The sequence below is a fragment of the Tympanuchus pallidicinctus genome, unplaced genomic scaffold (genome assembly GCF_026119805.1).
Source record: "Tympanuchus pallidicinctus isolate F22 unplaced genomic scaffold, pur_lepc_1.0 scaffold15, whole genome shotgun sequence".
NCBI classification, from domain to species: Eukaryota; Metazoa; Chordata; class Aves; order Galliformes; family Phasianidae; genus Tympanuchus; species Tympanuchus pallidicinctus.
The window spans coordinates 24888635-24901709 of record NW_026294669.1 but is presented as its reverse complement, the minus strand read 5'-3'; the positions used below and the strand labels follow the sequence as shown (position 1 = coordinate 24901709).

Here is a 13075-nt window from a genome sequence, read left to right as displayed (position 1 = left end):
GCAAGGGGCAAAGCGAATGACCCTTGTTAGTCAGGGCAGGTGGGTTGAAGTAGCTGGGTCACTTTTTATCCTTACCCTGCAAAAACCATTTGACAGCAGTCAACAGTCTTACTGATCTTCTTATGTCCCTGAAGGGAAACATCTTCCTCTTCCCATTACAGTTTTGAAGCCTTTATTGCAACTAATCCTACAGGCACCAGGTAAGAAAGTTTAATACCCATCAGATTACTTGCTGTGTAGCAACCTACAGTGTAGGAAGGCTTAGTTCACACATGTGAAGTATTACATCTATTAGGGCAATCTCCCCATCTCTTGCATGAGTACGTGTTGAGAATCCAGACATCCAGCAGAACTGGCAGTGACGACAGGAGCAGCTTGCTCTCGTCTCACGTAACTCTGGAACACTGTCCTCTCAGGCTGGTGGTGGAAGTGGAAGCAGTAGATTTCACCAGTGCCTGAATCTAGCCGTGTAGGCTCATGTCTCTGGGTATTTGTCAGTGTCCTGCTGCTCTCACACAGAATTGTTAGGTTTTGCTGCACTTGTCGGCAAGTAACTTTGTGGGAGTGGAGGTGGAAGAACTATGCTTCTGCTTTTGAAGGTCCCTAAGGCTGGCGGTCTCAGCCCAAGTGGCTTCACCAGCTCAGAGCTCAAGACAAGGGGTTAAGCTTACACGGCCTAAAAATGCTAAGCCTTGCTGGGGCAGGAGTGAAAAAACCAGGCTGCATTCAAAACGCTGCTTGCCACTCCCCAGGCAATTTGGGCCCGAGCGAGGGGAAGGTCACATAAGGTACTTGGCACATGCCAGGGAGTGCATATGGGGGAGGAAGCTTTGTTCTGCAGGCCGAGCCCTGCCTCGACAGCAGGTAGGAGCTGACCGGGCTGCCGCAAGGCTGCGGCCTGAGCTCTCCTCGGGCTTTGTCTGCCATGCAGATGAGATGGAGATCCTCCGGCTCAGCGCTGCTCAGCTTCCCCTTGTTGACTTGGTGGAGGGACTGAGGGGAGCGGGAGGGAGGGAGGGAGGGAGGGGCTTCATTATATTGTTTCTTTTCCTTTGAGTTGTTTTTTTCCCTCTCTATGGGGAGATGGGCTTGATCCACTGGTTTTGGATTTCTGAGGCAGAAGGCAAGGCATGACCAGCTGGTGTCTTGAAATGGCACAGGTGCAATGGCTGCGGGAGGGGGGAGCCAAGAATAATTACAGGTTTCTGAAGCATCAGGCTTTGCCTGAAAAGGGCTCATCGAGAAACTGCTCTTTATGGAAAATTAATGGTGAAGCTAAAAAAACTGTCAGGCCTACTATTGTTATCGCTGGGCTAGTGGCGCCTTAAAGGAGCAGCACCTTCTGCTTGCACCCATGGGCCCCAGAACCAACGTGCAGCTTTCTGGTCTTGGCAATTGAAGTCTCCTGCCACTGTTGTCACATTTAATGGCTTTTAGTCCCAGCCTCCTCCTTTTTTTTCCCCCACTTCTATCCCTAATTTCTGATTATGTTTTTATTTTACTTTGGAAGCCTTCTATTTATTAGGTCCCCGATCTATTTCTGCCCCACTGGATTAAGGCTAAGTGAGACAGAAAGCCCAAATTACATGATGTGGAGAGTTAAAAAGCATCACTTCTTTTGTTTTGTGTGTGGGATCAATCCTGGAGAACTGTGAGGTTCACTTGGAAAGCTACCCCCAAATCCCTTAATTCATCTATGGAGAGGTCAGATCCCCACCTATGGCCATTCTCCAGTCCCAGAACTGCATGTTAAGTAGGCTTTTTGTGTCCACAAGAGCAGCTCTCCATTGTTACTGTGAGCAGCCCCAGTATGGCTTCCCTCATTGCTGGTACCAAAGTGTCTGCTTTCCAGGGGGAGAAGAGTGAGCAGGGTCAGTAGGTGCTGGTGCCACAGGGACAGCATAGGGGCTGTCCTCAGGAATGAGATCAGATGGACCTTCGGAACAGGGCACTCCTGAGTGAAAGCTGAAAGCCTTCTCCCCTGCCCCTGTCCCTCAGGGGAAGTCCTTGGCCCCAAGTTAAGGTGTGTTCAAGGTGAAAAGGTTCAGCTGTCACACAAGGCAGCAAGGTTAGGTTGCAGCAGAAGCAGATGCTGTGACACCTCGCTGTGAAGCTTATTGCTGATTCCCATCATTTCCAACTTTCTGCTGTGCTCAGGAAGTAGGGTAGCCTCAGGGGCAGCCCAGCGGATGTACAGGGCCAAGTCACATTGTTGCAGCAGGAAATAGGAACCAATCCAAAAATCCAGCTGAAGGAGCAGTGGTGAGAGCAGAGCGCACAAATGAATGGTTTCTCGTGATGCTTGGAGCAAGGCTGTTGGAGAAATGAGCTGGCTGCCCCCAAAGGGAATCCCCTAAGTCCTGAATGTTGAGCTTGCACTGAGTTAGTTAGTGTCCATATCATTGTTCCTCAGTCTCATTCTGTTTAGGAGGTGGAGCAGCAGGCTTCTGATGATCTGGCTTCAGCTTTTGTCTGCTGTTGTCCATTGAAATCACTGCTGGAAGAAAAGAGGATAGGTGGTTGTTGCAGCCCGTTGGTTTCCTAGGGCAGTGCAGCAGTTTAGTGTTAACCCAGAGCAGAAGGCAGCAGAATGCCCAAGCTGTGGGCTGCAGGTCGCGGATGCCAGTTTTCAGGTAATTCTGGGAGGGCACACTGGTTGAACTTCTGCTTGCTGAGTGTCAGGAGCCCAAAAAGTTACCAACTTCATCTTCTAGGGATTTGGCAAAAACAGTTCTTCAGAGATCCCTTTTATGGTAGACAAAGAAGTGAGGCCCCCTGCTAAGTTTGAGCAACTTGATCATTTGGTGGTTTGCTTAAGGCAAGATTGCTGACTAGTAAGTCCAGACACATTGCATACACAGTCTCATGTGACTCCACTGAAGTACAGCACTTCTCGCTTGCATAAATGCCATTTTTTTTGGTTTTTGCCAAGTCCATCTCTACAGCTCAAATCTATGACCAGGTATATTAAATAATTAAATAGATAACTGTCTGACAGAATCTTTTTTTAAATTCAGAAACTCTGGATGTCATCTCACCAATTTGTATCTGCAAACAGTAGTGTTGCTTCCAGGCTACACTGAAAGTAATAATCCTGAGTTAGATGTTAGCTCCCAGGAAGCTGTGAATGGAGCCTTTTTGTGCTCCTATTGAGGTTTGTACTCAAAAGACAGGAGTCTCTGTCTCATCTCTAGTGGTAGGAAGCTTTTGTTTCTTAATCAGATGTTGGGCTTCCAGGTTGAGATGTAGTTGGACCATTAGCTCCATTAAGCTGCACTGAATATTTCTGCCTAAAAATCCCTTTCTTTATATCTTTAAAGTGTTCCCTCAGGAGTAGTTTTTAAAAGTTTCAAAAAAATATCTCTGTTGGTATGTATGTTATTTTAAGTCCTGTAAAATTTCAGTGAAGGTATTAAACCAACTATCCTTTCAGGCAGCAAGAAATGAAAAACAACACTAATAAACTCCATTAAAAGCTCCCAAAACTACAGATAACGGCTTTCTATAAATAATAAAAGTCTATAATGTTGGTTTTGGAGAACACTGGCAGCATGATGGTGCCTGGAGGCTTTATTGGTGCTATTGCTAGCTTAGGGCAGCTCATACAAGCTACATTCAAGTAGTAGGTTCACCCCATCCTCATGCTATAATCACTGCTACGGAGATGTAGGAACACATTTTTATGCGGCAGCATCTCTGCCTGCATCTTCACCTACTTTTCAAGATGCTGTGTGCATGTCCTTGTGTGTAAATGTGGTGTTCTGTATTCAGGAGGTCTCCTTGTTCAGATGTGACAAAAACCCTCTAAAAGAGGCGCTAGGTCCCCACTTTCTTGTCACATCTTCATCTTCTCTCAGCCCCTTCAAACAAGCTATGCTGTTACTGGGGGATTTTCTTTGTCTCCTCTTTCTATCTTAAAATGATTTACTTAAGATTTATGCCATTTTAGGAGAAGATTGGGCCTCAGCCAACAATGCAGAGTTAAGTTTGTAGTAAAACGTAATGTGTGTGAAGAAAGAGGAAGGAATTTGCTGGAGAGGTGACTTTTTGTGTGCACCAGGAGATTGGGCAGTTTGAATGTTTCATGTAGAGGTGATTGTTTGCCAGATTACATTTGAAATGCGGCTGTGTGCAGATTTCCATTAAAATTTAGTGGATGCTTTCCAGTTATTGCCTACATTACCATAATATCCTCTACCATACAGAGATATTCCCATGCCCTCTGTCCGAGCAGTTTCAAACAAGTACCAAATCCCCATGCCTCCCAAAATCAGCCGTCTTTTAAGGAGGGGCTGCTGCACATGAGTGCTGTCTCTAAATGGCTCTGGGCCATGCTGTTCCCCTGCCCTCGGTGGGAGCTGTGCTGTGATCTCTCTCTAATAGCAATTTCTTTCCCTGCCTTCCCCTCCTGCAGACATGCCTCGAGTTGGAGCGATACCTTCAGACTGAACCACGGAAGATCTCTGAGAGCTTTGGTGAGGACTTGGACTGCTTCCTTCATGCCTCCTCAGCTCCAGATGCAGAGGACAGTATCCGACGGCTGGATCCCATTCTTTTGCCGGTGGAGACAAGTATGTGTGACAAAAGCGCCAACATGGACATTATCCTCTCACGGGACAAGCTGCTGTCTGAGACGTGCCTCAGCTTGCAGCCCACCAGCTCTTCCACAGAAAGCTACACGGCCGTTAACCAGGCCCAACTCAATGCAGTAACCTCATTAACACCCCCTTCCTCTCCGGAGCTCAGCCGCCACCTCGTAAAAACCTCACAGACTCTCTCGGCGGTGGATGGCACAGTGACTTTGAAATTGGTGGCCAAGAAATCTTCCCTCAGCTCCATGAAAGTGAGTGTAGCGGCAGCAACCGCGGGGACAATAAAGAGCGGGCAAAGTGACAGTGAACAAGGAGGACCAGGACTGGAAGCATCTCCAGAAAACAAGAAGAGGGTTCACCGCTGTCAATTTAATGGGTGCCGGAAGGTTTATACAAAGAGCTCCCACTTAAAGGCTCACCAGAGGACTCATACAGGTACTTGTGTAGGATGCTTCTTTCATCTTGTCCTCCTGCCACCTAACCGTAACCATCTCCTTTCATTTTCATTTAGAAAAGAGAAAAAAAATCTCTTCTGAAAAGTCCAAGCCTCTATCTATGAAACAGGGCAATGGAAAATTATGGCAGGCCAGCAAATATCTCCTCTTTTCAACAGAATGGAGGAATTCGTGGTCTACCATCAATGCATTGAGTTTTCATGTGCCTTATGGGGCTTGATGGAGAGTAATTTTAGGATACTTAAAGGGTGGAAGATGTATCATTTATTGTAGAACTGTGGGCATGCCAATTTCGGTTTTCTGCATTCAGTTTCCCAAGACAGCTTTAAAAATGTTAATTTTAGTCAAGTGTTAATTGCTTCAAATGGAAAATACTGTGGGTAGGTTTTTGCTGCTTTTTGTGTAGGAGAAAGGAAAAAGCATATTTCAGTTTTGAGATATGCAGTTTAGGAATAATGTTTGTGTGAGAGGAAGCTTGTGTAGATGCAGATGTGTGCATACACAGATGCCGTACCCTTGAGATCTCACTATTTTGGGCTACACTAGTGAAGAAATACAGTGAGAACAAATGGGAGAAATGCATGGAGTTTGGATGGAGTAGTAGATAGAGAGGGAATAGGATGTATGGAAAGATACCAGGCAGTTATTTTGGATAGTATTGATTAATGATGCATATAAGCTTTACTGTGTTAGTGTCTTGAAGCATAGCAAATTGGCTTCAGTTTGGCTGTTCAGCATCCCTCCTCTCCTGTCGTTTGTTCACAGTCCCCAGTAGCTTTTCGGCTGGCATTCACTGGCAGTAATAGCCGTGCAGCTTGCTAGCGTTGCTGCTTTGTTCTAAGTCTCACATGTGAGATGATAAATTCCCATTAGCACTATCTTATCATGTGATTATTCTTGTTTCCAGAGGGATTGCTGTAATCAGTTTTCTCAATTTTACTGTAAAATGTGTGGTCTCCTACAATAACTGCACATTTAATTCACGATCTTATCATGCACGCAGATTCCTAGAAGCGAGGTGGTTCTTGCAAGGTAGAAAATAACATGTTGGACCGGTGCAGTAAATCAAACAAATGTGTCGGCTGTTAAGAGAGCTGCATCCATCATGTACTAGGCAGCACTGTAAAAGTTACATGGTCTGAAGTATAAATCATATTAAGACATAAAGGCATTGTTTTTGATCTTTTAATATGTGCTTTCTAGTGCTTTTACTGGAGATAGCCACCTTACCAGGAGTGACCTCTCTTGCAATTCTGTGATTTCAAAGCCAGTGAAAATAGTGCTTTCATTTTAAAACCTGCAGTGGTACAATCAGGAGGCTCCTTGTGCTGCCAGTGCTGCTGTGAGGGTAACCACAGAGACACAGGCTCCACCAGGGCTGCCCAGGTGGATGTCCCAGAGGAAGCCTCCCTGTGAGCCAAGGGCACATCTATCCTTCCTGGCATACGTTTGGCACGATAACCTGTCTGTTCAGATGTGGCCCCTGCGTTCCTCTTCAAGCTGCAAGTGACAGTCTTACACGGCTGTTCCTGAAGTTAGCCAAGGATGTTCACCTAGGTGGATAAACTTGTGGAATTTCTATGTTCTTATCACCCAGCAGGTGGCAATGGGGACAAAGAATCCTGAGAAAACTGTTAGCCACTCTTGCAAGACCTCCACCCTTTGATGTCAAAATCACACAAGATTTTGCATGCTTTTGAACCCATCCTTAGGTCTGGTCAAATTTTGTGTCCTTCCCCTGGCTAACATCAACATGTCATGTCTTGTGCTTTACAGTTATTCCATGATAAGAAACATTTCTCACTAACGTCATGATACTTTCATAGAATAGCCTTAGACTGCACACAGTGCCATTGTTGTGTCTGTGTCCATCCATCCACAGCAGTACTCAGCATGGTATGGGCAAGTCCATTTGCCAGCTGATGGGGGAGACCTATATTGGGATGAAGGCACTGCCCTATGTGGATACAGCACCCATCACTTCACATAGTGGGTTCTGCTCTCTGCCTAAGCTTGCTGGTTAAACCATGAGTTTAGCCAGTCTGTAAACTATTTACTGGTATGTGGAGTTGTTCTTGATTTCATCCACTAAGTTCAAGAGAGGCAGCAAAGGTTGTTAAGGAAAAACAGGAAAGTAGTAGAAGAGAGGCAAGACAGAAATCCAGAGGAGGAGCCCTCCTCTTTGCAGCCAAATAAGCATCCTATACTCATTTACATCCCAGCTGTCCACAGCTGTGTAGAAAACATGGTTTGATTTTGCAGCATGGACTTGATGCATCGTCGTTGTTAAACTCTTTGCTACAGGTGTTGGGAGCTGATAGGAACCTGACTCCCATTGCACACAGAGGAAAGTTCAAAGTATCTGAGCAATCTGAGTAAATGCTGGGGAGTCGTGTGATAGGACTACGTAACTAGCTTATTTGGGTCCAAGCACAAAGTCATTTAGATCCCTTTGTCCCGTTTCAGTGCTCTGTTCCTTTGATATCACTAACAGCAATCAGAATGGCATAGTCAAGACATTACGTCTTTTTACTCTGACCTCTGCAGTGGGGTTACCTCACAGGGAGCTCTGGAGCTTCCTGTAGAAGAGAGGTACAGAGGGGGCTAGCTGTGGAAATTTGGGATTGAACTGTAAATGGCAGGGCTGCTTCCTTTCCCATGCGCGCCTTCGGCAATGGGGACAAGCAGCCCTGTTCTCCATCAGTGCTTTGTTTTTTTGTGGCCGGCGAGCCGTGTGTCCTGTGAGTTTTGAATGCACCCAGCAGTGCCAACAGCTAGTAGCCACTAGGCTTAGTTAGTGGCTGAGCCAGGGGGTCTGAAATGATTGCAAGATACTTTCCTTTGGCTGGTAGCTTGTTAGTATGTCAGGAGGGAACAGTCTGCCAGTGTGGGCTCTTTGCAAGTGGGCATGAGCGCTCCGACAGACAAAAAGCTCTCAGTGTGGGGCAGGGAGGCAGATGTGGGCTGGTCACACAACTTGCATGTGCACTGTCTACTTGCTGGATGAAAGGGATTTACTGCCACGCATGAAAACAAGAAAGCCACAGGCCGGGGAGCTGCGGGGTGGAAGGCAGCGGAAGGAGGTTGCATTCCTTTCGTTCATACGTAATGCTGACCAGACAGAGGCTGGCTGGCCTTCCTCACAGCAGGATGAGCCAGACGGGGCTGGAGGCAGTGCAAACTGATAGCAGCTCGCTGGGTAGGAACCCGGCTTCTGCGGCTTCGCTTCACTGGAGAGCCGAGACAGTCAGATCCCACATTGCTTGTGGTGCTGTGCAAGCCTCTCTAGTTGTACTCCTGTATCTCATCCATTCAGAAATTAGGACAGTTCTGTAAGGCCCATCAATGGTTGAACTGGTTATGAAAACAACTTCTCAGTGACCTTTGGAGAGGGAGAAACAATTATCTTTCTGGGAGAGAATTTAATCTGGAAGGGAAAGGGGAAACATTGTCTGGGTGAAATGGGAAATCAAAACATTCGATTGGATTCGAAGAAGTCTAGAGCACCTAAAGTGAAGGATGTGTAAAGGAGCTAGGAACAGTGTCAGGACTGTCTGCCTGTCTGTCAGAGGGCAGCAAAGAGGTCATGCCGGGGTGAAGTGGTGGCTGTGCTTGTAAACAGGAGCGGTAGGATTGGAAAGGCTGTGCTGCCAGCATGGGGATGAAGGAAAAAAAAGCCTAGCAAAGAAGCCACTGGGGCTGGCACTGTAACCCAGCTCTAACACATTCTCTCACACTTATTCATAGAGCAGACATCAGTGTCTCCTTTAAGAGACAGGAATTCTAGTCCAGTCTTCACACAGGCATGGAGATGAATTGCCAACATAATGGAGAACAGAGAGGAAGGGAATTAGCGTGAGCCAAAGAAAATGTGTAGTCATCAGTACTTCCTAAATTAGAAAACAGGATATTGCTGGTGAGTATCTGGATGCAAATATGTCTAAGGGGGAGCTGACCTGTGACCTATGGACAGATTAGTCATGAGGAAGTCGCTGATTCCCTTGGATCAAAGACCTGTGGAAGAGATTTCTATCTCCTGACCAAACAGCTCACATCAGCTTTCCTTGCCATAATGTACAGGGGAAGGTATGAGGGGACATGGATGCTTTATGGCCAGAGATAAAGCATCATGTATAATCTAACCAGGAAATCCTGAAGATTGTGGTAATGATAAAGAGCGACTCCCAGAGCATCCTGGGGTTTGCATTTTGTGAGGATCAGGTTTTAAGTTTTTTTTAGTTTACACACCTAAAACCAGGATATCTGATATAGCCTCAAATTAACTCCAATTAACGTAAGTTTGCCACCTCACATCTTTACTTAAGTTTCTTAAGCAGGAGATGCCCACATAAACAGATAGTAGTAGTCTACATACTGTCTTAAGATAGCTCTTATTTAAGTGGAGTTTACTTCACGTTGTCATGACATCTTATTTTAAATTATGCAGTTCTTTGATCCAAAGTGCTGGGTGAGAGTAAGCAAAACAAATAAATCCACCGTGCAGGAAAACACATTACTATGTTTGAAAGAAAAAGACAAGAGGTACACAAGAGTATTAGAGCATTAAAGAAAGGAAGGATTTTAAGGTGGGATTTAAAATGACAGAGAAGAGTTTTCCAACATTGCTGGGGCTAGAAGTGGAAGTGTCAAGAATTCGGAAATGAAAGAATTGAGGTGGGAAGGCTGGATGATAAATGAAGAAGATTAATTTGAAGTGAAAGAATAATAGAGAATATGAAGACTCTATGCATCAGTGATAATCCATGGATGGAAGCTGCAGTGCTGTGTTGTGCTGATGAGGTGGCTCTGGTGAACAGAGGGCCAAGGATGAGAAAGAGAATACAAGTGGCCACACAAAGCACTAGTTCTGCAGAATGCAAGCTTCTGAATAATGAGTAAGGGAAAAACGATTGGGAGAAGAGTATATCTAGAGCAGGAGGACTAATAGCCAGGGCCCGGGAATTTTTGGTGTACAGCAAGAGATCCACAGCTTTGCCACAGTTCCCCAGCTCTGCATGCGGGGCTGGGACATGGCAAAGGGACACGGAGGAAACTCCCATGGCAGCAGCTGAAGTAGTGGATGAATGTGCTGCTGGAAACAAGAGCAAGGGAACCGAGGCAGGAGGGGTGTGTGAGGAAGACCTTCATTCATGCCTGGGTTTGTTCTGAGGTATAGATGCATTGCCAATTTGGAAAGATGTGTTTTGTTAGTTCTGTTTTCTTTTTTAATTTAATCTAATTAAAGCTGATTAAAAGAAGCCCAACCTGATCATGAGCTCTTTAAAACCTTTTTCTTTTTGAAGCCATTTAACCATTTGGCAAGATTAGAGGGAAGTCTTATGATTTCACTGTACTGGGCCAGATCCTCATTTTGTTATTACAGTGAGAGCTCAGGCTGAGACAATGCGCTTTGTGAGTGACACAGACAGCAGGAGAGGCCCTGCCAAAAGCAGCCCTTGGCATTTAACACACCCATGTTGTTCAATTGCTTGGTTGCTGTTACCAGAATCTCCAGTCCTGTGTTTCTGCTCCATCATTGGCCAATTCAGTAGCACAGGTAGGGAGATGGTCTTAATATTGGGGCTTGAAAATAGACATAGCTATTGTTTGCCATATGAGATGACTTTTGGTACAAGGGAGACCTAGAAAGTGATGCTTGCTGTCTGTCAGCAGCAGTGGGAGGGATAGTGCAGGTGCCTCTGAATGCTACAGCAGGCCATTGCTCATTTGTCACCCGGTGTATTGCTCACATCCATCCATCCTTGAACCCCTCGGAGTCACCTAGCAAAGGGGATGGAGGATGTGGCTCAGAGTACCACCTCAGGTGAGCAGATGGTGCACGTGGTATAGCACCACAGTGTAGTCTGAAAAATGTGTTTGAAGGTAGGTGAAGGACAAGCATACGATGCAGCCTGAAGGGCAGATTTCATGTATAAAATTGTCTATTTCAGTTTTGCTGGATTTCAGGAGAAAGTGTGTTTGTGTCTTCAGAACACTGTTGTCTAACACCACTGTCAAAAGCCAGTTGGTTACCAAATGTCAAGCAGGAAATGGTAGTGTACAGCTGTAGGCTGAAATAAATACGAAACAAGAATTTTGAGTGGGGGGAGTTTTAAAGACGTGTGCAGCCCTTTTGGAAAGGAGAGGACAAAATGCTGCACAGGACTTTCTTTACCTGCAGATCTCTGGGCTCCGATACGCCTGGACTCACTCCTATCACCAACGGAGAGAACTTAATAGATTAGTTGGGCAATTTTGCAATGTCATTCTAGTTTTTTATGACGACCTTAAGTGACCATTAGAGCACTAGAAGGGCGTATTAGTTCTTGGAAATGGACGTCATAAAAATACAGGCATTCGTACCTGCATATACTTTTGTTCAATCTTTAACTGTGTGGAACTGCGTTATGGTTAATTCTCCATGAACTTCCATTTGGATGCTTTCTTGTTGGTCACCTGCAACTTAGTTAAGCTTTTTCCTCGAAGCTGCAATTTTTCACATTTGGCAGTTTTCCAATGTGGTTGCTGTTAGTTATTTTAGAAGGTGGAGAAAAAATATTTGTTTTTTAGGAAAACATGGCACGTGTGCTGGGGATGGGCAGGGAGAAAAGAGCCTTCCTCCGTGCAACAGGCTGAGCTAAAACTTGGCCTGTGTAATGGGAAATAATTGCCTTTGAGTAGAAGACTTCTGTCTGTGAATATCTGGTTGAAAATTAACTTGAGTGGACTAAGCTGTGATCTGTCATAAAATGATTTGCATTTTATTGTCAGTCCTTTGCAAAACCCAGAGAGCCACAAAGGTGATTCTTTTCCAGGGCTTTGTTTGCCATTGGATGTGTGTTAGGAAGTGTGTTTCATACACAAGACATCTATGTCTTTCAAGATGTCTCTGTGAAGATGCAGTGTCACCCAGCAGTGGGGTTTTGTAGTACATCTGTGCTATTCTTTATTTGGCAGCACGAATGACCTGGGTGACTTCCAGCCATGTGAAGTCTCTAAGGGAGAAGCAATCCCTTAGAGCTGAGGAAAGGGAATCATTTGTGCACCTCCCAGTCAAATCTAATATTTGAATGAACAAAAGCATACTAATCTTGTTCCTTTCTTCTTTTTGTTTTTGACAAAACTGAGAACCAGAGAGGAATGGGTATTATTTTTCCTCGTGTTTTATTCTTGTGCTGTCTCTACTACTCTGCATCACTTTCTTTCTGTCATCTTTCTTTGATTTTTTCAGTGGCAAAGGGCAGAAAAGGAAGCGACACGTAAATAGAATGAACCACCAACACTGCAATGGTTTGAATAATCAAAAAATCACATTCATTAGCAAAAATGTGAGCAAAACCAATTTAAAACATTAATAATTGGGAAAGTGGGCATGTCTTCAATTGTTTTGTTGCTTGTTTCTTGGTCAGTTCTGGTCACTGACAAATATCTTTTGTGTTTACTTTTGTTTTTTGCACAGTATTTCCCAGAAACTCTTGGACCAATACGCAAGTGTCCAAGGAGCAGATCTGCTGCCTGCTCTGCACTGAATACAACACACCATGTCCTGCAAAGGGCTCTCACCATTGTTCACCCCCCAGTCTAATTTACCAAAAAAGACAAAGGCAAAAAAGTCTGTTGTGGAGTCCTGGACAAATTATAGAGTGATAAAATCATAAATTCTGACCTGGTGAACTGCTGAATTTTTCTTCTTTTTCATCTCCTGCTGCTGCTGCCTCGCCTTGCATCTCTGAGCTCGCAGAGCTGTGCTGAATTTGAAACTAAAAGCCCTCAGCCAAGATTTTTTTTTAAGTTCTTACAACTTCTCTTGGGGACCAAAGCAATGGCAGCCTGAAGCAGCACAGAATGTGTAATTAGGGCAGGCAGCGATGCCTTGCTGGTGGGGCCAGGCAGGAGGAGAGGAGGGGATGCGCGGCACTGCGGCTCGCACAAAGCACAGGGCGCTGACAGCCCGGCCGGGTACCAGCCCTGCTGCACAGCTGCTCTGCCCTCGCGTTGCCAAGCAACTCCATCCATCCTTTTTTCAAA

The 13075-nt window shown here is 45.3% G+C and overlaps 1 protein-coding gene across 6 annotated transcripts in view; it reads left to right on the top strand.

Moving 5' to 3' along the window:
- The window catches only part of KLF7 (KLF transcription factor 7), a 59515-nt gene that overhangs the window by 24472 nt on the left and 21968 nt on the right, over positions 1-13075 (top strand). For 5 of the 6 annotated variants that reach the window (XR_008204769.1, XR_008204770.1, XR_008204767.1 and 2 more), the window contains exon 2: positions 4415-5027. Coding sequence is in view for 2 of the 6 variants with exons in the window: in XM_052675623.1 (XP_052531583.1) it covers positions 4415-5027 (613 nt within the window). In the remaining 4 variants the exon portion in view is untranslated. The remainder of the gene's footprint in view (positions 1-4414; positions 5028-13075) is intronic. The other variant, XM_052675624.1, reaches the window with a different exon arrangement.